This window comes from Mus musculus, chromosome 4 (genome assembly GCF_000001635.26).
Source record: "Mus musculus strain C57BL/6J chromosome 4, GRCm38.p6 C57BL/6J".
In the NCBI taxonomy this organism is placed as follows: Eukaryota; Metazoa; Chordata; class Mammalia; order Rodentia; family Muridae; genus Mus; species Mus musculus.
In genome coordinates this window covers 11,755,794-11,779,898 of record NC_000070.6, presented here as the reverse complement: position 1 = coordinate 11,779,898, position 24,105 = coordinate 11,755,794, and the positions used below count along the sequence as shown (strand labels likewise).

The 24,105-nt window shown below is 42.9% G+C and overlaps 1 protein-coding gene across 3 annotated transcripts in view, besides 1 other annotated feature; it reads right to left on the bottom strand.

Moving 5' to 3' along the window:
- The window catches only part of Cdh17 (cadherin 17), a 59,749-nt gene extending 38,007 nt beyond the window's left edge, over nucleotides 1-21,742 (bottom strand). Inside the window, exons 1-3 of one of the 3 annotated variants that reach the window (NM_019753.4) lie at nucleotides 21,618-21,742; nucleotides 12,096-12,165; nucleotides 8,533-8,631 (exon numbers count right to left, since the gene is read on the bottom strand). In NM_019753.4, coding sequence (NP_062727.1) covers nucleotides 8,533-8,631; nucleotides 12,096-12,143 — 147 coding nt within the window. In that variant the 5' untranslated portion in view covers nucleotides 12,144-12,165; nucleotides 21,618-21,742. Of the gene's footprint in view, nucleotides 1-8,532; nucleotides 8,632-12,095; nucleotides 12,166-15,903; nucleotides 15,964-21,045; nucleotides 21,093-21,617 lie in introns of those variants that run through there. The other 2 variants (XM_006537583.3, XM_006537584.4) reach the window with 2 other exon arrangements.
- Nucleotides 16,133-18,657: an enhancer, noted in NCBI's record as "VISTA enhancer mm1633". NCBI's record gives its function as "enhancer in: forebrain[4/5]" and the evidence as "EXISTENCE:transgenic organism evidence [ECO:0001131][PMID:17130149]".
- Nucleotides 21,743-24,105: the final 2,363 nt, after the last annotated feature.

The following is a 24,105-nucleotide window of genomic DNA, read 5'->3' as shown; positions in this document are numbered from 1 at the left end:
CAATAAACAAAGCATCATACAATCCAATATGCCGAGAAAAGGCTGTGGTGCTTTAAACTGTAGCTAATGCTAAAAGATAGTTTTTGGAAGGAGTTATAGAGACAAAGTTTGGAGCTGAGATGAAAGGATGGACCATCTAGAGACTGCCACACCCGGGGATCCATCCCATAATCAGCCTTTAAACACAGACACCATTGCATACGCCAGCAAGATTTTGCTGAAAGGACCCTGATATAGCTGTCTCTTTTGAGGCTATGCCGGTGCCTGGCAAACACAGAAGTGGATGCTCACAGTCATCTATTGGATAGATCACAGGGCCTCCAATGGAGGAGCTAGAGAAAGTACCCAAGGAGCTAAAGGGATCTGCAACCCTATAGGTAGAACAACATTATGAACTAACCAGTACCCCCCCCCCCCCCAGAGCTCGTGTCTCTAGCTGCATATGTATCAGAAGATGGCCTAGTCAGCCATCCAATGAAGAGAGGCCCCTTGGTCTTGCAAACTTTATATGCCTCAGTTCAGGGGAACACCAGGGCCAAAAAGTGGGATGGGTGGGTAGGGGAATGGGGGGTATGGGGGACTTTGGGGATAGCATTTGAAATGTAAAATAAGAAAATACCTAAGAAAAAATTATATTAAAAAAGATAGTTTTCAGTGAATATGTGAGAGCCATGATGTTACCAGCATCTAAGAAACATTAAGATTTCTAGCTTTATTGCCAAAACCAAAAGATGTCACTCAGTACTTTAATACTTGTGACAAAGATGAAGACACAAGTTAATGTTAAAGAAAATAGTCTACAAGTGCCTTCAACATCACATATTCCTGAATGATAATCTTCATGGTGACTTTCTACAACATAGAAAAACTAATCAACAACTCTTCACGAGGTAGATGCAGCTCCTTATAAGACAACAGTGAAAAATTAGGAATTCTGCATGAAACTAAGAATATATAAAAGGTGTTAAACTTCACTAATAATTTTAAGTACATTTCATTGATATTAGGCTGCAAAGAAATAGATATTTTGTTGATAGGATATAATTTATATGACCCATCTGGAAATGGCTTGAGGTATAAAGTACCATCTTTAATAGTAAACAATAATATAAAAATTTGGAATTTTTAAGCATGAATTACATTCTTAGAGTGCAAGAGGAAATGTTTGTTATGTTAGCAAAGTTAAAAACTCAGATATCTATGAATTCATGAATTCTTAAAGCAGAGAACATGATCAATATTGATCCTTTAAGCTTCATTATAAAGGGCAAAAGACACAATACAATAAAGTAACAAAAGTACACACAAGTAAAGCCAGGCCATGGTTGCCTCTGAAGCAGAAGTGCGCATGTCAGCAGTGTGTACAAACAAGGTGAGAACAGCATGGCTAGACAGGGCTTTACAAATCCTCTTGTCGATATTACGGCTATTAATAAACAGTGCCACTGTTAGTGTTTTAAGACGAGTATGACGTCAATGGGAGAGATGGAGTGAGACCCTGCTATTCCTCCAGTAAAGCATGAAAATGTTGGTAGATAGTGGCAAACACCAATTTATCAACTTTGTCAGAGCATCAGAACTGACCAAAACCCTCCTGGATGTCAATAAGCACCAACCTGTGCTGTTTTAATTTGCCTTACCCCACTGACCTTCCAGCTCAGTGTGAAAGAGGATAGAAGGGACAGGACAGACTCACCAGCACAGTGTGGCAGTGGGCAGAGAAGACAGTAACTCCCAGAGCCATTGCCAGAGAACCGTCATTGTGTAACCTGCTGGTGTCTATTTAATCTGAGTCAGTTCTTATCACTATTAATGTCCACGGACTTCTACTGAAAAGACCCATGCAAAACTGGTGGGCATAGTACTTCACACATAGATCTCAGCACCTGGGAGTTTGAGGCAGGAGGATTGCTGTAAGTTTGAGGTCAGCTTAGGATATAGCACCGGGCCAACCCAAGTTCTATATAGCAAGTCCCTGTTGTGAATAAAATATCTCCCAAAGGCTTAGGGAACAGGGTACATCACTGAAGAAAGACTAAATGTGTGTGTGTGTGTGTGTGTGTGTGTGTGTGTGTGTGTGTGTGTGTGTGTGTGTGGTGTGTGTGTGTCTGTGTGTGTGTGTGTGTGCGCGCGCGCGCGCGCGTGCATGCTGTCTTTTGAACAAGACATGGATGTTGTACGCATGAACTAAGTTAAAATTCCACCATGGGTAGGGGCAGGGCTACGATGGCCCAGCCCTCACTTTGGAAGTATTGCAGTTGATGGTTGCTGCAGGGAGGGAGAGTCACTGTACTTAGGAGAGGTGTGGCCACTGGAACACCATGCCCAATGGATGACCTTATACTATGCACACATATATGCAGCTCTACTTGGAGTCAGGGGTTAAAAATAAACATTTAAAAAGAAGACATGAAATTGTTTGGGAGATGCATTGGGAAGGGTCTGGGATGGGGAAACTGGAATGGGGAGTGGGAGCTGGATATGATTAAGATACATTGCATACATGATACATGTAACATTTTCCAAGAATAAATAAAAATGTTTTTAAAATAAGTAATCTTCAGACCTGTCAGCAATGGATACTGATGAGCTTAAGGCAGGAATGATAGCTGAAGCAAATGAGAAACTGGTCACACATTTAAAGGAAAGGCTGGGGGAATAAGCTGCCCACAGGGGACTCGGCAAACCTCGTGTGTTAGTCCTTGGAGCATCATCCATTTAACCGAGCTGCCAGCATGTGCAGGAAGGGTCAGAGAAGGCTCTAACCCCTCACCCCAGCTGATGTTGAGGCTCAACACACGTATGAAATGAAGGGAAAGCCAAATCTGTAAACTCTCCACCACACTGCTAGTGGCATGCTCCAATGTGCTCCAACATGCTCCAATGTTGGTGAAGGCTGAGACTTTCTGATCCAATGCACCTAACATAATCTCTGTCCCATCATTAACTGAGCACCAAGGTGATCAGGCACTTCAGTGGCTGAACATAACAATGAATACTGACTTTTCAGACTTAGTCCATAAAAGCCACTAGGCAAGAAGTAGAAGCAATATGCTCTAAGGAAGGAAGCAACAGGATGCCTAGATTACCATATCACATCATTTAAAATGTCCACTCTTCAATAAATGTCTGTGTGACATACAGCTAAATAAGTAACTAACGTACATTGTAGATACAAAAACTGTTCCTAAGAAAGCCCTGATGTTGAACTTGCTAAAGATCCTAAATGATCTATTTTAAATAGATCCAGGATTAAAGGAAGCCTTCTCTAGAAGACTAGGGAAAGCATAAAAATAAGTCATGCCAAATAGAGAATACAGACATAAAAATTTTGTTGTTTTTTTTTTTTTAAGTAGGATTTCTGGAGTTGAAAGAATATTAGTTAAAATAAACATTTGAGAGAACTTGAAAAAATATTTGAGCTGGTGGAAAACCAGAGAACTTGAAAAATGAACTACCGGGCTCCCAATGGAGGAGCTAGAGAAAGTACCCAAGGAGCTGAAGGGATCTGCAACCCTATAGGTGGAACAACATTATGAACTAACCAGTACCCCGGAGCTCTTGACTCTAGCTGCATATGTATCAAAAGATGGCCTAGTCGGCCATCACTGGAAAGAGAGGCCCATTGGACTTGCAAACTTTATATGCCCCAGTACAGGGGAACGCCAGGGCCAAAAAGGGGAAGTGGGTGGGTAGGGGAGTGGGGGTGGGTGGGTATGGGGGACTTTTGGCATAGCATTGGAAATGTAAAAGAGCTAAATACCTAATAAAATGGAAAAAAAAAGAAAAATGAACTACCGACAACAAAAATGAAGGCCTGAAAAGGCACCATCAAGCAAATGCATACCTGTACTGTAAAATTCCCATAGGGGAGGAAGAATGAAGAGAAAAGATGATTTGAAGACAGAATGCCTAAAACTCCCCAAATGTGAAGAAGACACTCGCAGACCCATCCATGAAGCTCAGTGAACTGCAGAAGGCACAGACACATGATCCCAAATGCAGCACAATCAAACATCTGAAAGACGGAGCTTCCTGAAAAATAGCAGGAAGGACTCTAGTGAATCAGGACACACAGAGCTTTTCAATAAAATGAAGAGGTTTCTCAGTAAGGCCAAGGGCTACGAAATAACACATCCCAAGTGCTACAGTTGGTGAGATGAGGAAGACTTCTAATCCAATAAAACAGTTGCCCAAAGTGAGGGTGAAGTTAAACTAGAACCAGACAAAACAGAGCTTCAGGCAAACTTGTTATAGATAAAAAGTAAGAGTTAGGCCGGTGGCTCCTCCCTGTAATCTCTGCTCTTGGGAAACTAAGGGGAAAAATTCTTGCTAGCCTGGGCTGTAGAATGAGTTAATAGCTTGAGCTACAGAATGAGATCCCATTCAAAAGGAAAGACAAGATATAGCAGGGTTAGCATGCCAGGAAACTATAGCTACTGCAAACATCTGCACACCTAAATGTTAGAGACAGCCTCTAAAGTGCATCAAAGACTGGGAGAGTGGACAGAAATATGATCATGAAACTGTCATTACTGACAATTTCAAGACATCACTTCCAATAATTATAGAGCAAATCAAGAACCAATAAGGAAAGAAAGCTTGGAATAACACCACAGACAAACTTGAAGCTATACCAACAGAATACTCCCTTAGCCAGACTCACTAGAGGGCACAGGGACAGCATCCTAATTAACAAAATCAGAAATGAAAAGGGAGACATAACAACAGATCCTGAAGAAATCCAAAACACCATCAGATCCTTCTACAAAAGGCTATACTCAACAAAACTGGAGAACCTGGATGAAATGGACAAGTTTCTAGACAGGTACCAGGTACCAAAGTTAAATCAAGATCAGGTTAATGATCTAAACAGTCCTATATCCCCTAAAGAAATAGAAGCAGCCAATAATAGTCTCCCAAGCAAAAAAAGCCCAGGACCAGACGGGTTTACTGCAGAGTTCTATCAGACCTTCAAAGAAGATTTATTGTATTTTTTATAATTTTTCTTCTTTCTACCCCACAGATCCTTTGCACATATATGATGGCTTCCAGTTTTCCAGCCTAGTGTTCCCATGGGCTTCCTGAACGTGCCCATGAGTGGGTCTCTGTTTCTTATGTCTCTCTTGGGCTCTTTTCCTTGTGGTTATTTTGTCCAATTCTGGTGTGTTAGTTTTCGTTTTATCTTATTTTATTATTATTCCCTAGAAGCCTGTTTGTTTTCTAATGAGAGACAGAAATGGTATGGTGTGGAGGTGAGGGGAAGGGAGTCCATGTCTTACTGAAAGCCAGTGGAGCTACTGGGGAGCACAGAGTAAGCGGTGATCTGCTCTATTCTGAGCTGAGCAGCAGACAGACTTCTGATGGTCACCAGCTCCGTTACTGAAGGGATTAGAGGTTCTTGGGGTATCTGTGACCTGGTTGGAGGAGAGACCAGTGGAGAAGGAGGAAGAAAAGAGTAGAAGCACCCATGAGGGGAGATGAATGGAAAGCACATGGCCAGGAGAAACAGCAAGTATCTGGGGTACACGGCTGGGGAGGTAGCCAGGGCAGCAGTTAGAAGAGTCGATTAGGGGTGACCCCCCAGTAATTGTCAAAGCCAAATAAAATAACCATAATCTGAGTCTCATTTACTTGTAAGCCAGTCGTGGATAAGTTTAAATTGGTTGTACCTCACAGTAGGCATTCTGTTTATGCTAAATAAATAAATTAAATAAATAGATGTGATGCCTAGTGTGTGAACTTCATATCAGATTTTAAAGTATAATGTTCTAAGGAAATAGATTTTTAAAAAATATCAGGGAGACTCTTTGACATGAGCTCCCTGGCAGGGCAGAAAAGGAGAAAGACTTGTACTGCAGCCCCCTAGCCAGGACCCTGCAATCTCCCTAGCTGTCTGTCTTTCAGTCAAAGGACAGATCTTTCTGACCAGAAACTTAAGTCAAGCCCATTTGTACTGTACAATGGTGACTTGTCCTGTGATGTATAAGCTTGTCAAACATGGGCTCTGGGAGCAAGGAGGTCTCCTGTCCCAGGTTTCAGCTTGGATATTTCAAGTGTCCTCTAAGGCATGTTGTTGGAGCAAAACAGCACAGGAGAAAAAGCACTGTGTCCTTGAGAGCAGCTAAGAGACAAACTATTCCCACGCAAGGTCACTGCCGTTTGTCCCATGTTATAAAGATGCCTGCGGTGGGAAGAGAAGGCAGATGCACACATGTAGAGAGGATGCTCTGCCTGGACCCTCGGGTACATTTGTAGGGAATGTCATCTCCTTCTGATGCATGTCAGTGGCCCCCTGGGGGAGAGCCAAGGTTCTTCACTCCACCTTCAAAAGTATGGCATACACATATTTATGTGTTCTGTGTATGCGTGTGTACACGTTCTCAAGTGTGTGAGTGTGTATGTGGTAAGAGTTTAACATCAGAAGTCTGTATTAATCTCCACATTTATTTCATGTGATGCATGTTGTATGTGGTATGGGTACACGAGTGTGAGTACACAGCTTGAATTTCCCTGCACACACACGAGGAAGTCACAACAGAGCATTGGGTGTCTTTGCCCATTATTACTCTCTGCCTATTTGCCATGGGACAGAGACTCTCACTGATACAGAGCCTGCTATTTGGAGTAGGCTGGCCAATCAGTGCAATCTCAGGATCTGACTACCTCTTCCCTCAGTGATAAGGTTACAAGCACCAATACCCAACTTTTACGTGGGTGCTTAGGATTCTAATTCAGTCTTTGTTCTTGCAGAACAAGTTTCCTTACCCACTGAGCTACCCTCATAGGTCTTCCCCATTCTGTTTTACAAGGCAGAAATATAACACTGAATGTAGAATTCATTGACTGGGCAAGAAGAGCTGGGCCAGCAAGCCCTTGGGGTCCTCCTGCTTCAGTATCTCCAGTGATGGCATTATAGGTACAAGCCACTTTATCTAGTGTTTCATATATGTGGGCGCAGAGGATCCAAACTCACGTCCTCACGCTTGGTGTGGCAAGCACTTTATCAACTGAGCCATCTCCCCAGCCCCTATTGCTTTTCATGGGTACCTAACTACCTGCCAAGATTATGGCTGGGATATGAGTTGTCTGCCTCCAATAAGGTTCATGTATCGGAGGTCCTGTCCCCATCTGGTGATGCCGTTAAGGGAATTGGATTGTAAGAGTGTGAACATCATCAGGAGACAAATGCTTTAATGACTTCATTTGCTGAATGGGATCATAGGAAGTGGGGGCTACTTAGAGCAGTTGTTCCCAATCTTCTTAACGCTTCGACCCTTTAATATAGCTCCTCATATTGTGGTGACCTCCCAACCATAAAATATTTTTGTTTCTGTTTCATAAATGCAATTTCCTGCTGTTATGAATCATAATGTAAATATCTGTATTTGCCCATGGTCTTAGGTGAACCTTGTGAAAGGATCGTTGGACCCCCAAAGGGGACCCAACCCACAGATTGAGAACTGCTGTTAGAGGAATGGGTCACTCTAGAGGAGAGTACCTCTAGAATACATAGCTTATCTCTGGACCTTTCCTGCTCTCTCTGCTTCTTACTACCACAGGCCTTGGCTTTCCTCCACCGTGCCCTGCCTCAGCAAAGGTTCAGAAAATGGAGCCTAGTTACCATGGATGGAAGTCATGAGTCAAACTTTTTTCTCTCTGAGTCGTTCTCCTTCCACACCCAGTAGTCTGCAATTATTGTTGTTTGAAAGTGAAATGCCACCCACAGATTCCTGTATTTGAATGTTTGGGCCCCAGCTGGTGGCCCAGTTTTGGAATTTTTTCGGAGGTGGAGCTCACTGGAGGACGCACATCACAGGGTCACTAGAAAGAGGATTTGAGGTTTTAGAGCCTGACCCTTACTTCCTGTTTTCTCTCTGCTTACAGAGCATGTACGGAATTTGAGCAGTGTCTCACTCCTCCTGCCCTGCCTTCCATACCATGCCCGACTGTATCCTCCGGTACCGTGAGCCAGAGGAAACCCTTCCTCCCGTAAGTTGATTGTTGTCAGGGTATTTATCACAGCGACCGAAAATAAAACTAAAATCATCACAGTAATGGAAATGGTGATTAACATGTCCAACATGACTTGGGCAACCCATAGGCAAGAACATCGACAAGGATTCAGAGGAGGCAGGCAGGAAGTCAGGCTGTGGTCTCACAGAGAAGCTCCTCCACCCACTTCAAACACCTCACAGGCCAAGCGAGGTGAGGAGCGGATGCCCTAATGACCAGAAAGCCAGCACCTCCCGAAGAAATCAGCAGCTTTTGCACTCAGGACAGAGGTGGAGTCCATAATGCCGACCTCCTCTGAGAGGACTGAAGCACTGGCCACAATCGTGATTAAGGGAGCCTGTGTGAGAATGCTAGCTCCTCCTCCTATGCTACACCCACACTGCTCTGCAACTCAGCTTCATCAAAGTCACAGAGGATAAAAACTGCCCGCCTTCGTGTTACTCCCTGCTGCTCAGTAGAGATGAGAGCAAAGGTCCACTACGAACAGAAATCAAGATAACAAAGATCAGTCTTTACCTGGAATATGACTTGACTCGGTTCTTGGCCTTCAAAAATGGAGAATGTCATGGGCTTCAGGGGACCGCTGAACTTCCCTTCTTCGCCATATCCACAGGTCTGTTAATAAAGAGAGCGTGTGTGAATGGATGGGTGTCACTTGCAGAAACAATGTACGGAGTGGAGGGTTCCATGATGGCCAAAAATAGTGTGGACCTGGTCAGAAAGCAAACTGGCCTAGTGTTTATTGAGAGACTCTCCTACTTTGCCAAAGTAGTCTGCCATGAGTTTCAAATTGCTTTTTCTCATTTAGCCATGAGTGCTACCATCCCATAGGAAGAATCTTAACTCCCATGTTACAAAGGAGACTTCTGAGGGTGAAACCCGGAGTAAACCATGGGTGTGACAAGCAGGGACAGCACATGCTCTGTCTTAACTAAACAAAATCCTGCAGCCTCTCAGAGCCGTTCTGCCTTATAAATTATACATGGTTATACCAGCTTTTTTGAAATACCCCCACCACTTAAAATGTTCTGTGACATTTGTGACACGTCCCCAGCATCCTGGAGTCTATAGTCACCTCAAAGGCGGTTGAATTTATCAGAGGGAGAAAGAATATGTAGATAGTTTAGCACAATGCTTACTTGGCACACAATCACGTGGTAAATTCCGGTCAAACTAGAAGTTCAGCATATATACCTCACAACTGACCAACACTTTATAAATTAAAATCATAAAGTGTTTACTTCAAGCAGTGGTCTCACGTGGTTCTAAAGCCTAAAGACCTTAGAAATCTAAGCATCTCAGCAGTTACTCGAATCCAGACCAGGGTGGTAAGGAAAGTTTATAATTGCTAAGCTGGTATTCATGGGAATCTTTCCTAAGCATACTGAATCCTAGCAATAACTCTGCGACATACTATGGAAAGTATAGTACAGCTAGCCCCATTGAGACTAAGGCATAGCAAAGTTATTTCCCCCTCAGAGTAACTAGAAGCGGGATTTGAACCTGCATCTCTGGAACCAACCTCCTCAACCCCAGGCGTTATTGTCCACCAGGGGATGCAAAAGTGATGAAGGAAAGTTGGCTGTAATAGGGAGGTGCCGGAAGGTGTGGCTCCCACCATTCCAACCCCTGGGGAATACTCCATAGCCAATGGCTGCCATCTCTACTGACTCTTACTACCACTCCCAAAGGGAGTAGAACAGGTGAATAGGCGTCTAAACCCAGAACCAGAAGTCAATGTCATAATCTGAATGCTGGCCTTTCCTTCCTAAAGGGAAAGAGCAGCTATGGCTGGCATTTCTACCCCTCCCTGTTGTTCTTAGAAAGGCCACGGGCTTTGTATGTGCAGCTGGAGCAGTCACCCAGAGCAGTGAGGAGTCCAAAGACAAAAGCATCCCCCCTCAGATATATCACAGAATGGTTAGCCCTGCCCTAAGTTTATCATTCGGGCTTCCTGTTATCGCTGAGAAATAACCCTTCATTTATTTAAGTTGCTCCAAATCCCGATTTCCTGTTATTTGCAGCTAAAAGCATTTTTAACTTCCACAATAATTTTCCAGACTTCTAGCCACCGTCTCTCTGAGTTTGCCTTCCTTCAAGAGCCTTTCCTTCCTTCTTCTCAGGTCTACTCCAGCTCCATTACTTCTAGAAGGTGAGGCAGGAGAGCTGAGCACAGGCCTCCAGTGTAGCTGGATCTAAGACAAGGACAGTGTTTTCTGCAGTGCTACCAGAGAGCTGAGCTCCAAGGCTCGGCTCTGAGACCACCCAGTGAGCAATCAGCCTCGCAATTATCCACACCAATGGAAACTTCCTTAGCCCACAGACCTCACAGACAAGGCTACATTTTATGCATACAGACAAGCTGTCGAGATGCAGGGAGGGAGAGTCAGTTCCAGGGTTCAAAGTTACATCCTCCTCCTCCTGGTATCGAGCAACAAATCTTTCTTCCCTCCCATTAACATGACTATTGGGGCTATAAAGATTTCAAATTGAATGTGAACAATATGAGTCACCAAACCACCACGGCCAGAGCTGAGAAGGGTGTTGGTGGCAGAAAGACAGCTTCCATCTACAGAAAGGAAGGCAAGTCACCTCAGACAAGAAGAAAATGAGCCCACCACCAGCGAAGTACCACAGCTAAATGTTCATTCTCTCTGATCTCAACGCTGCTTCCTAATTGAGATCATGTGATCACCTCCTATCTCTATGCTAGGTGCTGAGAAAAGCCTGTTAAGGTGACCTCATTCATTATCGAGGGCAGGTCTATATGGATATAGGGGCTGGACATTTGAAATATAGACTACTAATGGCTTTTATGTATTCAGAGCTTAGGCTGTGCTACTCCTTGATGCAAACGTTCCTCTATGTCAAATGCTAGGATGAGACCCAGCCCAAAGGACAGAAAACTGAGATTTAAAGCTTAAAGCTACTCAGTCCATTTCCTATCATGAGCAAGTTGTAGCCACAAACTAGAACCTGGCACTGACGTTACTGTCCTCCTATGATAACGTAGGCAGGAAAGACAGGGAGAGCACTGTCCTCATTCAGACCCAGGCTGTGAGAATTCTCCTACGATCTGAACAGCAGTCTCCTCCTTAGCCTTGATGGAAGCTCCAGAGATCTTGGTTCAGTTCTATGATACAGAGGGTAGGGTGATAAAAGTACGTTTTGTAATGTGTTAAGGTGTACATATGCATTACATATAAAATGTATTTTAATAAAAAACATTAAACCTTTTTAAACTATAAGGCCCTTGGAGGACTTTGAGGACTTAAAATTTGGTGTGTAGTTTTAGGGTACAAGAAAAAAGGAAGCAAGATTTTAGGTACAGCCATCTAAAACTTCCTTTTATGGAAACAAGCAGAAGCACACCTGAGATCTTGGTCCATAAGACATTGAAACTTTGGACATCCTTCTGTACCACAGGAGCCTTGTGAGTAAAGTAGAGATGGTACCCCACTGTCTACCCAATAGCTGGGGCCCAGTTTCCATTCTGTTCCGTGCTGAAAGCCTGTCAGACAATAGCAACAATAGAAGATGTGGCTAATGACAAATTTAACTAGGAACCTCCAAGCCATTTATGAAAATAAAAATACAGAGCATAGAAAGGTGAAAACAGGGAAAAAATAGTTTCTTGGTGCTTTTGTGGGTTTAAAGCTGGGTTATAGAGGCTTACAGATAAATCATTGTAATTCTTTTCTATGGCCAGAAGCTACAGGTGAAAGGTGGGTTTGTTCAGTACTGGCTGTAACTCTGTGGCAGAGTGATTGTCTATGTACAAGGTCTGGGGTGTAGGTAACAGCGGTAGAGACAGAAACAAGTAAAGCTATAACCATAGAGCTCAGTTTGCCATTCCACGGCGTATTAGCTTCTAAGGGCTGAGGATAAAGTGCACCCTTCAGCCGATGGCAACCGTGGGGCTTGTGGTCGCTTCACTGGATACATCATACGAGAACACGTCACATCTTTTTGTACAATTCTGATAAACCACCTTTTAAAAAAGTGGTAATAAATGTTCTTTTCATGGTATGGAGTGGAAGGCTGTCAGGAAATATCCTGCAGAGACCCTCTGTGCTTACCAAATAAAGTGTGAGAAGACACAGGAAGTGAAGCTGGGCAGACACCATCTTGCTCTCTTCACTTGGACTCCTGTGAGTGAACCAGAGATAAAGCGTGTTAGTTACCAGCCTGCTAAGTCACATCTTCCCAACAGTCAGAATCTTTGGAAGACCTCTAGTCACAAACCTAATGTAATAGAGTCCTTAGAGGCCAACTCTCCCCTGTCTATTGGCCCCAGCTATTGGGTAGACAGTGTGGAATGCCTGAGCTTCCAGAAGCTTCTCGCTCCCCATCTATAGCAACGCACCAGTCAGCATCTCCAAACGAGCTCTGCAGTATCTGTGATCAACTCACTTCAGAGCCTTGGAACAAAGGCAGAGCAGATCTCTTTGGGTCATCTTTGCTCTGCGTTTTGCTTTATGATTTTTAGTTGTTCCCATAGGTTGTGGTAGATGCCAGCAAAGCTAGGTCAGATCATTTTCAAGGTTCTGACTCAAATTCATGGTTCTGACTCAAAGCCGAAAATACGTGAGATTCCACAAGTGCAGAAAAGCCAAGAACTTCTACAGCCTTTGAGACCTCGCCAGCTGCCCCTTGGTCTTCTGAGTATTATTACAGCCTGTGCTTTTGAATGCCCCAGAACTCACACTATTCCCTAGCTCCCCGCCCCTTTAAGGCTTTACATTTCACAGAGATTTTAACTTTCATCCTGGCATGTGTCATGACTGATTCCAGTATGTAAATAAAATTCACACTTGGCCTGTAAGGCGATGCAGCTGCCAAAGTCAAAATAAATAAAATTTAAAAAGAACAAACAGGGAACCAAAGCATGTATTCATTTCACTAAAATTCCAAGCCAGTTTATTATTATCCTTAGGGATTATGGAGGGCCCCGCCTTAGTTCATTCTTTCATTTGTTTAAAGTTCTCTACATTGAATATGTATCACTAATGTCAATAGCATAGAAAAATAATTAAAACTTTAATACTTTTAAATGCCCTTAATAAGAAGTACGTGATATTCACTTTAGCCTCACAAAAACCCTGGGAGACAAAACCAGCATGTGTCACCTTCAGACCCCCTGGTTGAAAAGCCCTTAAAGTGCCACCACAGAGCAGAGCAGACAGTGCCACAGAGCCAGGAAGCCCAGCCGGCCCTGTTTCAACCATAAGTGAAGAATTTCGTTGCTCCACACCCCAGTGTCCTTATTTGAAAAAATGCCTAGTGATTACTAAATAATAAACATGTAATAAGGAGTCATAGGGAATTGTCACTGCGGTGTCACAGATAAGGAAGTTAGATTCAAAGTTGAGCAAATTGCCTAAAGGCCCTTGGCTAAGAGGTGGCATGGTCAGACATCTCACAAGGCAGATGGACTCAAAACTTCAAAGCTTCTTTCAGCTTTTATGTCTATGTGATGTGACGGTAGCAAGGATACAGTCATAGCCACATAGGTAGGAACAATGGACAGTTCTCACACATATGACATCTAAATTGAACAGCTCACTCCAATCATCCATGGCTGGTTTAAGGAAATGCTAGAATTAAAGCCCTAGATTCATTAATTCCTTGGCTGCTTAAAATTCAGTTTTTATAATAACAGAATAAATTTGGCAGACCTGTAAAATATAATTTTAGATTAAACTAATTATAATTAAATACAAATGAGACATGTGTTCTACTATTGAGCACCGCTCATTTGCTCTGGGAAAACACTGAAACAAGTTACAAGCCATCGAATATTCTAGAATATTGTGAGAGGAAATACGAGCAGCCCCATGTAGCCACAAAATCTAATCTGTAGCTACATCAAGCCACTGAATATATATATATATATATATATATACACACACACACACTGTGTGTGTGTGTGTGTGTGTGTGTGTGTGTGTGTGTGTGTGTATGAGGGATAAGGACAGGAGGCATATGTCAGCACTAAACACATGGGGCATTTATTTCTTATCATTCCCCAAACAAGAAAAGATGATATTGATTCCTGTGGCATTTACAATGAACTAGGTATTTAAGCTGGTGAGACAGCTCAGGAGGATGGTGTGGTACTGAACGATAGGTAAGATTACCATGAAAGGATGCCCAGAGATCACTATGCAAAACCAAGTACAGAGGGCTTAGAAGACAAATGCTGCATGTTTGCTTTTCTATGCTGAACATAGCCTCAAAATTCAATATATACGTACGTGTTTCTGTATCTGTGTTCACAAGTCAGGAAATTGAAAAGACAATTATGAGGGGAAGAAAGATATCCTGAGGGATGTGGGCGATAGAGCAAAGTCATACACAGAATGGGAAAGCGGGGGAGGAAACGCACAGGGAGAAGGAGGAAACCGGCCGGAGCTAACCTTACATCTTAATTACTTTGAAATTAAAACCAATCATGCAGCTATGTAATCTATAGCTGGTTCAGAGCATGCATGAGGAGATGAGTGGGTGCATGCGGTTCATACCCTTTTACCTAAGGGCCTTGAGCAGCACAGAGCCGGTATCAGTAGATGTCCTGGACACTGCAGGATCCTCAAGTGCACAGAGGAATGTCTATGCTTAGGCTTAACTACCTTTCTAACGAGCGAAATCCACATGATCAGTTATCAGCCTATAGTTTCTTATTCCAAATAAAAGAGCAGCACGGAGCCGTTGGTGGTCCCACTCCCCAAATTCCTCAGCATCCAGGATCTTCACAAGCTCTGCCAACTCTCTTAGGTTTGCTTATCTGCCACTCCCTCCCCACACCCGGCCACTGTGCCCTTTGCCCAGATCACTGGATCTGTGTCTTGTACTAGTGGCTCTCCCCCAGCTGCCACAGGCCTGGGGCACAGCAGCAGGTATTTGTTTAACAAAGCCTTGCTGGGAGCTCTTCTCTCACAACTGCTTCTGCTTTCCACCCATCAGCTCACCCAGTTACTTAGAAACTTCTTACATTAAACAGACAGGAACTCAGCTCCCAAACAGAAGCACAGGTCTGCCACTGCAGAGCTAGACCCTGTCCCAGCCTCCTGCAGGAAGTCATCCTTGATCTCCAAACAGAGCCTCTTCCTTTTGAACTTCCTATTTTTATTATTTATCTTTTATTTTTTATCCTTTACTTACTTATTTACTTATCTTTATCAGAGTTACTGTCTCTACTAAAAACTAAAACCCTGTGGAATAGAGGCCTCGTTACTTTCTAACCTCCCAGAATGCGCCATACCATAGCTCACGTGTATTAAGATCTCAACAGATGCTTGTTAGCTCTACATCCACCATCATCTAATATGGATGGAAAGCCGAGTAATTGGTTCGCATCTATAAGCTTTCAGAATAGATATTACTCTCATAAAATGACTATTCACTAATTTGAGATTTAAAGCCTAATCTTGAAAGTTTGATTCTTTCTTTTAATTGATGGAAGGGATTATTTCACTGTTAAATGCAGTAAGAGTCCTGCTCCAATAAATGATTGAGAAACAGTTGGAATATGTCAGGGCCAGGAAGCAGGAGTGGGTAGGTTGGAGAGCAGGGGGAGGGGATAGGGGATTTTTGGAGGAGAAACTAGGAAAGGGATAACATTTGAAATGCAAATAAAGAAAATATCTAATTAAAAAAGAATTAAAAGTTAAAATGACAGAGAAATCAACATTAACAAAATGAAGGTCTATGTCAGGGGTTCAAACACAGAGTAATCAAAACTTGCTTTCACTTCCTCTTCATGGAAACATGACTTACTAGGTGAGTATCTGGGTCAGGAGGTCTCTGACCAGAAACCACTGTTTAAAACTTAAGCTGACTAAAGCCACCGGACACCTGTGTCACAGGACAACTTGGAGATACTACCTGGACAGGTCTCAGTTGACCATTTCAGAGAACTCCATGGTCTCACCAATTCTTTGTCATGTGCCTATGGTCTTTTCACTCATAGGCTGGCTTCCTGTGGGAAATAACAATAACCACTTGACACATCTTCTGAAAGGGTACCATGACTTGTTTGAGGGCAATCTTCCACACTATGAAGTTGTAAGAAGCATGGACCCTGAAGATTGATGGTTTGGGGCCAGGCTTCTGTGTTGACTTAGGGGCCTGGTCACTCTCCTTAAAGCAAAAGGCAGCGAAGAGTATCCATCTTTGAGAGTGACGTTAATATCAGACAGCATGTACTAGCCACAATTTGCACTTTCTCAGTCAGAACTTAAAGTATTGTTCTGGATGTCTCCTTTCAGCCCACTTTCTGACAGCACCCCACCCCCCCCCCACCCCCCACTCACACACACAACTGTAACAGCAAGGCAAAGCCTTGATTCAGAGCAAACTTCACCAATGCTAGGTACAGTTATGCCCCTCTCAGACAGGTCTTGCTTTCACTTCCTCTTCATGGAAACATGACTCACTAGGTAAGTATCTGGCCACGGGTCATGAGGACTCTGACTGGAAACCACTGTTTAAAACTTAAGCTGACTAAAGCCACCGGACACCTGCGTCACAGGACAACTTGGAGACACTACCTGGACAGGTCTCAGTTGACCATTTCAGAGAACTCCATACTCTCTCCTCTGAGATTCCTGGAAGGGTTGACCCAACCATCTGCTTAGAAATTTTGCTTTTTGTCAGCATCTCCCTCAGGTACAAAGACCAATTCTGGCTGTTCCTATAGTGACTATCTGAAAGGCCAAGCTACCTGTAGTGACAAAGATCAAAGGCTCTGAGCTCTTAATGAGTTTTGAAGAGAAGACCTCAGTCACCTTACCCAGCAGGTGGCTTATCAGGACCTTAACCTCAAATGTGGAACTCTCTTGGGAAGGTGCCCTCACTCAGTCCACCATAGCCTGAAAGTCACAGATGTCCCAGCAGACTGTACAGGATCACAGCACAAAGGCAGTCAAGCGGCACTTACTGGAAACAAGCCACACAGTGCTGAGCCTTTCATTGAATTATCTTATGATTTCCCCCCCCCCCCAGAGGAGCTCTGTGAAGCAAACAGCACATGCATTTGAGATGGAAATATCAAAAAGCGAAAGTCAGAGAAGTTAAGAGACGAGGCCAATCAAGGTCTCATAGCCATGTTCCTTCCCAGGCCTGTGCTCTCACTACATACACACACACACATATATATATATATATGGAAATAAGAGGGACACCAATGGGCTTTGAAATAACTCATTCAACACCAAGGAATGAGCCATGCACAAAGCACGAGAGGTGGAGAAGAAGGACACAAAATTAGTTTATTACAGGGTAGTGTGGGCAAGAAAGGATGTGACTGGACTCACAATGTCACCAGGACTAAGCAGTGCCTCATAGTCTGTGTGTCATTCATTTTACAGCGGCATTGTATATTGCTAAGAGCAGCATAAATTCTAAGGCAAGGCCAGATATGAATAAAGATCAGATTAAAAATTGGCTCACACCATTATTCACCAAGCCATGCCGAGGTCACCCAAGCCCATCCTTCTGCTCTGGCTCACAAATCACTGGCACCAATTACATTGCTTAAGTAGGAGCTGACCAATTTGTACTCCTGACAAATTAGGGACCCAATTAAAGCAGCTCTTAATAAGCTAGAAACAAGCACCCAGGCAGAAAATGAGGTCTGCTTCCTCACACTGCAGACTGATGTCTCCCCCTGAGGTGAGAAGCAGTCTGGTGTTCTTAAAGCTAAGGAAAAGAAAAGAAGAGGAAGGAAAGGGAACCGACAGCCACACATCTACCCCAGGCCCCCCACCAAAAATATAAGCTTCTTGGTGCAGAGGAAAAGCATACGAGCATCTGGATTTATGCATCCAAAATTGAAGGGTTTTATTTTATCAGTACGTTCATGATGGGATACATGAATTCACAAGAGGATACATAGTTCCCCTGGATAACTTAAAGTTATTTAGCTTTGTATAATTAATTGCAATAGCAATTATCAACATAATTATCTTTTTTAAAGAAAAAGAAGGAGCTCTTGGGAATCTTTTAAGAACCACTGTCATGTTCTTTCCTGGTTGGCTTTCATTCTACCTAGCACTCCCACACACTGGACAAGGATTGGGCAGACTGGGAAGGAATGCCCTCCACTCAGAGGCTCACAGGATGGCTAGCTGTAGTGATTTGAAGGAGAAACCCAGAGCTCTGGGTATCCAAACATTTGATCCCCAGTTGGTGTATAATTTGGGAAGGTGATACAACCTTGATGGAGGAAGCACACCAGAGTGGGATTTACGGGTTCACAGCCTTGCCCTACTTCCGGTTTACTCTCTGGCTCATGGTTGCATTTGAAGATGTGCCCCCCCCAACACACACTATGGACCCTCCCTCTGAAACCATAAACCCAAATAAACCCTGCCTTCTGAGCTGTCTTGGCCATGATATATTATCACAGAAAAGTAACTGATGTATAAAGTATCTAATATTCTAGCCCCAAAAGGACAAATGCCCCAAGTCCTCAGAGGGCTGGGGGCTTTGATATGGGCATAGCAGCAGCTTCTCACCTTTCTTACCCCAGGAGACAGGATTTAGGTCTGCATTCCCTGATGTGAGCAGACTCACAGCCCAGGTGCCCTGGGAGAGATGCAGGAGGACTCCAAATATAGCACACCACTACCATGAGGGTCCTCTCTGACCTAAAGAGCAGGATAAGGATTGCTGTTTTTCATAAAAGGTGGATTAAAAATTTTGTGACAGTCTCTTTGGGAATGGAGTAGTATTTCTTCATGTACATGAAGATGTAAAGTTAAACATACCATGGAGATAATATGATCACACTTGCTAACCCCAGAAATTCAATAGGAGATCAATCTAAATTCCATTCTATACCACAGGACTGAGACATTGAAGGATGTAAAAAAAAAAAAAAAAAAAAAAAAGTCACCATTTGCTATGACACTGGTCATTTTGAAGCAGTATTGTAATCACAATCTTGCTGAAGAACAAGAAGTTAACGTTCTCCTTCCTGTAATTAAACCTTGATGATGACTATGCATCAGAGGACAGGACGCAAAAATGAACTTACCTTAATTCTACCAAATAAAGGGCACCTTATCCCTTAAAGGTGTATAATGAACCGAATGTCTTTCCAAGCTTGCATTTACTAAACATTTGCTAGAGCTAAGCACCTTAGAAAATCTATTCATTTACACTCAACAATCCTGTGGTGTGGATCCCCTTATCATACAAGGCAGGAAACTAAGCCCAGGAAAAAGCTTTACTGACTGAATTCTATCAGAGATCAAAGACGGAAGCACAGTGTAGCCAGCATGCATGTGAGGAACATGTTCATCTTTAAACATCTTCCAAAACACAGACCTAGAGTTCTGATTCTCTTCACTCCAGAGCTGCATGTAGCACTTGCCTACCATGATTGTGGCCCTGGGTTTAATCATACCAACAAGTGATAACCTTTTAAATATGGTAAGAAAGTATCGAATCTAGATATCTTAGATAAATTCATATTGTCATTATTAGAGAATTTTTTTTAAAAGTTAAGGTTTTCTTTACCACCTATGCAACTAGGAAATATAGCTTAATCTGTTAAGTGTTATGTACATGAAAATATATATTTTAATACAATTAATAATTGAGTCACTGGGTGACTGTCTTATTGTAGTAAGTTAATATGCCTCAAATTGAAGTAAATATTCATGTTCATTATCACAACTTACAAATGACAGATGGGTCAGACACGTAAGAAAATTCATCATATCTTCCATTGTTTAAGAATCAATGAGTTGGCCACAGAAAGGCTAGACCCATTCTAAGTTAAACACCAGAAGTTTCTGAATGAACACAATTTTATGACAACAAATGACTAAGTGTTTCCACACCCATATGTGCATTTATTCGTGGACCTTCTGAGACAGGAACAAAAGGATGCACAGGGTTGCTTCCCAGAGTCCTCTCCCAACACAAAAGTGTAGCAGGTTCTCTTTCTGGATCCTGCCTTTGACAGTAGGACACAGGACAAACTTTGGCCTTGGTAAGAAGAAAATACTGCAAATGCAGTATTTATGTTCAACAGCAATGACTTCCCTCAGAGCTCAGATCTTCCCTCAGATCTTCAAACCTGAAGACTTATATGGAAACTGTCTGGGGGACTTTTGACTTTTGAATATTATTCATCAGAACCCAATCATCTTATCATTCTTATTATCATGTCCAATCCCATGTTCTTAACATAGCTTGGGGGGATGTGTGTGTGGTGTGTGTGTGTGTGTGCGCGCACACACACGCACACAATAGAGAATGATCTTTCTAGAAGGCTGTGGTGGTACACACATATAATCCTAACATGCAGGAGAATCATAAGCACAAGGCGGGTGTTTTTGTTTTTGTTTTTGTTTTCTTACAGAGCAAACAGTAACACCTCAGCTTGACCTGACTCAGTATCTGGACTTTCTCCTGAAAAAGAAAGCCAACCTTCACTGAGGGGCTACCATTACAGCAAGCACTTTACCTATGCATTTGTTCCTCATGGTCACCCACTTGGGCAGATTATCTGTTATCTAAATGAAAAAGATTAAGGTTCAGAGAACATAAGTGCACAGCCTCATGTGCTCTAGCCAATCAATGATGAAATGGGCCCAACCCAACTGACCAACCCCAAAGACTCATAAAATGCATGTCCCCCAGTTAACTGTAGACTCTCCAGAAAAGGAGTCCTTTTATTTCTTTAGAACACCTCAATGTTGACTGTTTTTCTTGTTATCCCAGTGTGCACTTTCTTCTTTTAAACAATGCCTTACTTGCTACTTACATTTTTATAGAAAAGTATGAAAGAAAGTATTGCCCAAACAGTTTGCTTGGTACACCCTACTACAGGGAGCATCTGTGTCATTTCTATAAAGTCACCTGTAATCAAAACACACTGGCAATGGCCAAAACTATGAAGATTCCCAGTGCGCATATGATATCTTGAGAATCCCTCATTAGCAGACAGTTCATCTGCTATGAAGGGAACCAGAAGCACCCCACCCCACCCCCACAGCAACTTCCCTTTCCCACCTGCAAGGTGGGACTGGTCTCCCTTTCGCTCTTCTTCTAGTGCTTTCTTTAAAAGTCTCCTTTCTCCTCTGTGCCAACCCTTCCACGTTCCAGACAGTGTTAAGAATCCAACACTGGATTTGTCTCCTCCAAAAAGTAGACTGAATGATCTCTAAAGACATGTGAGAGACACCACAACTTATGAGACTAGGATTCTAACTCCAATTCCTACAACATAGTTCTGGAAATGTTCTCAGACCAGTTTTAGATGCTGATCCCTAATGACAGGTGCTCACACTCATTTACACCTCAGAGAACCCAATGTTCCCTTAGTTCCACTCCAAGTTCAGTTCGACCAAAAGCCACTTTCATCCAGTGAGTGTCTGAAATACAGACTCATGAGAAATAACTATTAGAGAAAGGAACTGTGTCCTCCCCAAAAGCTAAGGACACCAGGGACAAGCACCTTTTGTAGCTGTACACACTTGGCCTCAAGGGATACATTTATCAGCCCTTCTTAAGCCATCCACCCATCATCTAAGTTATCATTCTTACAAACTTCTGGAAGAATACTGAGGACAATTCACCCTTACCTTTCAGTAAGTAAGAAATGCTGCTTAGAAGTTTTTGTCGTCCATTCAGCCGTGGAGACACTTGCTGTGGCTGAAGAACCCTAAGAGACACTTCCTCAACCTGTTCTGCTCCTCTAGCCTCTCCCTTCACCCACCCCCCCAGTCAAACATTAACCACAACATTTTTATTGATATCTGAGAGTCACTGGGTATCATAAAAGGTATCATTACATTCAGTCCAGGAAAGAAGTTACTTTATACCCATTCATACCAAACATGCTTTCAAACTGGTTGCTGAGTTGTTGGTGGTGGTGGTGTTGTTTTAAATATATGAATAAGTTAGGAGTTAAGAAGTTTAAATGAGGAAGTTGAGTGTGTATCCAACTATCTCTGGAGTGTGAGCTCTGTGGCATCAAAGAGGGTTGCTAACATTTTACACAATCACTTATTGTAGTGTCTGCAAAGGAGACTGTCAACAAGTATGCGTATAGGTTCTGTACAAGTCCAAACTACAAGGCACCAAGTTTGCTGACAGTGTCACCCACTGACAGACACTGACAAGTGATTTTGTAGATGGCCCAGATGCCATGCTGAAAGACACAGTGGCTGTTCCAACTTCTGAAAGACACGGTAACCCAACAAACACAGTTCTGTTCTGTTTTGTTTTGTTTTGTTTTGTTTTGTTTTGTTTTGTTTTGTTTTGAAGCTACTGCCACAGACATCTTAAGCCAAGGCGTCTTTCTGACTGATGGCTAAGTCCCACTCTTCAGTGCCTCCAGGAAACCATCTTGAAAATGTGAAGTGATACCAGGCAGAGGTCACATAGGTCAAAGTTTACCCTGTTTCTGGGGACCTTCTGAAGTGTGTCTGGATGTCTCCTGAACTGCTGTTTCCCTTCCCTTCCATTGCTGGCTTCAGAGCACTCTTAATGGGAGCTCCCTCCCTCTAAGATCTCCTGAACAGCTTTCCTGGGTGCTCTAACAGTGGAACTGCCCTCCCTCCTCAGTCTCACGGCTAAGCTCACTGTGTTTAGAGAAGTAAGATTAACTCGGCCAAGAACTTCTCAAATTTTGACCATCTCTGCTTTCCCATCTGCTAGACAAAATGACCTTGGGACACAAAATCAAATAGCTTCATCCTGCCTGATGATTCACTTCCTGGAATCAATCAATTGCATCTCTCCTCACAGAACTTCTCTGGAAGGAGTTGGCTTCTTGCCTAGTAGTCTTTTAATAATGTGTGTAAAATATAATTTTTAAGTCTACAAAGTTTTTGTGTGTGTTGGGGGGTGTTTTTGCTTTTGTTTTGCTTTAGGAAAAGCAGATTCATAGACGGGTAAATTTATAGATTGCTGTTGTTTTCAGTAATAATACCATGCCACCAGGGCCATGGCACATGGGCATATAAGTTAAAGGTATCTCTTCAGCTAGTCTTCTCAAGTCTATGAATAGATTCCAGCTTAGACACAGGAAACAGAGTAAGGAGAGATTTTCTATCTGGTGGAGTCACTCAGCCTGTGACAATACAGTCTATCCTACCAGGCCTATCTGATTTACAACAAAGACAGCATTCAGACCTGGATTATGTTCTTCCTGTTCCTGTGACTAATAAGAGTAAAAATCCCCCCATGGGTCCATTCTTATCAGGAGATGACCACGATCCTGCTTGTGTCCCTAGTTCTGCTACTTTTGTTCTTGACTTCGAACTCATAATTGGTTAAACCCTGAGAAGTCCCAAGCCAGCCAACCATGTTGCATGCGATTGAGTTTCTGAATTGTTGTTTCCTGTCTTCTCTGGAGTAAGAGGGTCACATGGTTCTGAGAGAAGCATTACTAGCATCAAACCAGTATCCTCCCAGACTCACTCCAAAGACAGACGATTCCTGTTAACATGGGTCAGGGTAGATACCGCTGAGTTTTAGAAATTAATTTGCATGCAGTGACAACAGGAGTTTAACACCTTCTTGGTAATAACAGGATAATAACAGGAATAAGGATAATATAGGTAATAAAACTAGTGATTTCCCCTTTGAAAGCAGAGGACATAGGATTTTTATGACAAGAACAATTGAATAAGGGGCAGTCAGTGCTGAGCTGTACCTGTAAGCTGTACCTGTTAGCATGAGAATGAGAGGTTTGGTCTCTGGTGCCCACGTAAAAAAAAACAGCACGGACTCATAACCCCAGAACTGAGAAAGTAGAGACAGAAACATCTCTAGAGTTTGCTGGACAACCAGTCTTGCCTAACTAGTTAGTTCCTTAGTCCCAGTTGGGAGACCCTATGTCAAACAGACAAGCTCCTGGGGTATGCACATGCATGCATATCCGCACAAACCTAAGCATGCACACACATATGAAACATTAGTATTCATATAAAAGAGTTTAATTGTAGTTACCCTATAAAGGGGATACGTTCCTCCCATATGCCACAGGTTGACAAAACAAAAAGCCCACTGTCACGTGTAGGATAAATTGTTGGTTAGGGGTGTTCTAGAGACTCCCCAAATAAT